The sequence below is a fragment of the Haplochromis burtoni genome, unplaced genomic scaffold, assembly GCF_018398535.1.
Source record: "Haplochromis burtoni strain Fernald_Lab_line unplaced genomic scaffold, NCSU_Asbu1 Contig_5106, whole genome shotgun sequence".
In the NCBI taxonomy this organism is placed as follows: Eukaryota; Metazoa; Chordata; class Actinopteri; order Cichliformes; family Cichlidae; genus Haplochromis; species Haplochromis burtoni.
Genome location: NW_024587467.1, coordinates 1 through 2251, shown reverse-complemented (window position 1 = coordinate 2251; position 2251 = coordinate 1). Strand labels below are relative to the sequence as shown.

At 42.9% G+C, this 2251-nt stretch overlaps 1 protein-coding gene across 1 annotated transcript; it reads right to left on the bottom strand.

The window, feature by feature from the left end:
- Positions 1–83: 83 nt before the first annotated feature.
- LOC121814018 (protocadherin gamma-A7-like) lies at positions 84–2247 on the bottom strand (the record flags this gene model as incomplete). The annotated part of the gene is given in 1 exon segment (XM_042218021.1): positions 84–2247. A coding segment is annotated over 1 exon segment (822 nt), but the record flags the coding sequence as incomplete, so codon positions are not given.
- Between the last annotated feature and the right edge of the window lie 4 nt (positions 2248–2251).

The following is a 2251-nucleotide window of genomic DNA, read 5'->3' as shown; positions in this document are numbered from 1 at the left end:
TCAAAGCTGAAACTACACGGCGTTACGTCCCCACAAAGCTGCTCTCGGTCTATTCTCTCATTCACGACCAGAATCCCTTTGTCTTTCTGCAGCTCGGTGTAGTGAACATTTTCTCCGGTCACGATACGGGCCCGCCCTGAGCGGAGCCTTTTCAGATCCAAGCCAAGATCCTGCGCCACATTACCAATAACAGAGCTTTTCTTCATCTCCTCAGGTATAGAATACCGAATCTGACCACCTACCATGTTAACCGCAAGAAGCAGCAACAGAAGCGATCCTATGCGACGTCGTACTCCACAAAATGATTCCCACCCTGCTGATATGTAATGTAGACGTCTTACAGGCGCCATTACTCAGACAAAAAAGGTACAAAGAAAGAAAAAATCGTCTCTTTAGGCAGTAACAAAAATACCCTAGTATACCAGTAGCTGGTTGGCTTATAAAATTGTTCTCAAGCGTTAAGCGGAAATCTGTGAGACTTCGTTCACATGAACCCTCGGCAAAACACAGATAGCCGTCCTCGCCGTGTGATTTCTGAGAGGATGGACTGAATGACAACATAACAGAGAAAATATTTCAGCGGCCAACAGCGTCCCTTAGAGTCTAAAAGGTAGAAATCACACGAGACTTGAATCTTTGTGACAACGATCTAAGCCGTGGGGATCAATATGAAATTACTTTCATTAATAAAATAATTTTTCACTGAAGAGTGTATACAACTAATAGTGAGTGGAAAAGTTAAATTGAGAACGATCTACCACAAACAAGAGAAGTTTTAATTACATTATCTACCAGCTGAACAACAGTGCCGAGAACCAGGGGAACAAAATCACTAGAATAGAACTGCTACTCTCAGAAAAGAAATGTAGATACAACAGTCGAAAGATCATGATAACCAGAAACTAAAATGATTCCCTGGCTTCAAATGCTTAGAAAGAGTAAAAACAATATCATCATAATTAAACAGGTTAAGCAAGTAGAGATGAGTAACAGAAAACATTTTTTTTTGTTTCTTCGCAGGCTTCAGGAAAAATAACGTTGCTCTTCAGAAATACGTAGCTGACTTACTTCTGCTTCTTTTTAGTATTTTAATTTGACAATGTCGTCTTTATCGTCTTATGGGGATGCAATAAGCAAGCACAAAACATTGCACAAACACCAGGAGTATGATCATTAATCTTTTCTCCAGCACAGCTTCAGTATATGAAATACTGGAAACTATTGGGAACTTTTAGGGAGAACTTTCTTTTAAAAATTAACTATGTAAGACCTTTTAAAAAAGCTTTTTAGGCCTACCTATATGCAGGTATATAGTTAGGCCTAAAAACTGAGACGCTGTCCTTGGTGCTGAGAAATGTGTAATGCTGCGGAAGATTTTCATTAGAGTAATTAAGTAAAGAAAGAAAATAAATATAGAAATATCCTCTAACTGACCTCTAGAGGAGAGTCTGGTTCATCCAGGATGCTCTTTTCACTCTGTATCCGCTGCATCGTTCCTGTAGAACTGGGGTCCATTATCAGCACGTTCTGACTACCAGCTCTGCCGAACTTACAGTCACTCTTTCTGGAGTCAGTCGTCCTGCACACCTCGTAATTGTACACATGTGGCAGAGTCCCTGTCCCCAAAGTGTCTGAGTAACGTGGTGGATAATATGGAATGACAGGCAGGTTGGAGTGATACAGGATGCGAGACTGTCTCCACCTGTAGATTTTGACTGATATAATAACCACTAAACACGTGATGAAGAGGAAGGAAACTACAGCCAGAGCCAAGACTAAGTAAAAAGTCAGGTTGTCATTGTACTCCTTGTCGTGGGTCAACTCAGTGAACTCCGACAGCACTTCAGGGAAGCTGTCCGCCACCGCCACGTTAACAATGACTGTAGCTGAACGAGAGGGCTGCCCGTTGTCCTCCACTATAACAGTCAGTCTTTGTTTGACAGCATCTTTATCAGTGACTTGGCGGATAGTTCTGATTTCTCCATTCTGTAAGCCCACTTCAAACAGCGCCCTGTCTGTGGCTTTCTGCAGTTTATAGGAGAGCCAGGCATTCTGTCCAGAGTCCACATCAACAGCCACCACTTTAGTCACCAGATAGCCCACATCTGCTGAACGAGGCACCATTTCAGCCACCAGAGAGCCACCAGTCTGGACTGGGTACAGAACCTGAGGGGGGTTGTCGTTCTGGTCCTGGATCATTATTTTCACAGTCACGTTGCTGCTGAGTGGAGGAGAGCCTCCATCCTGCGTT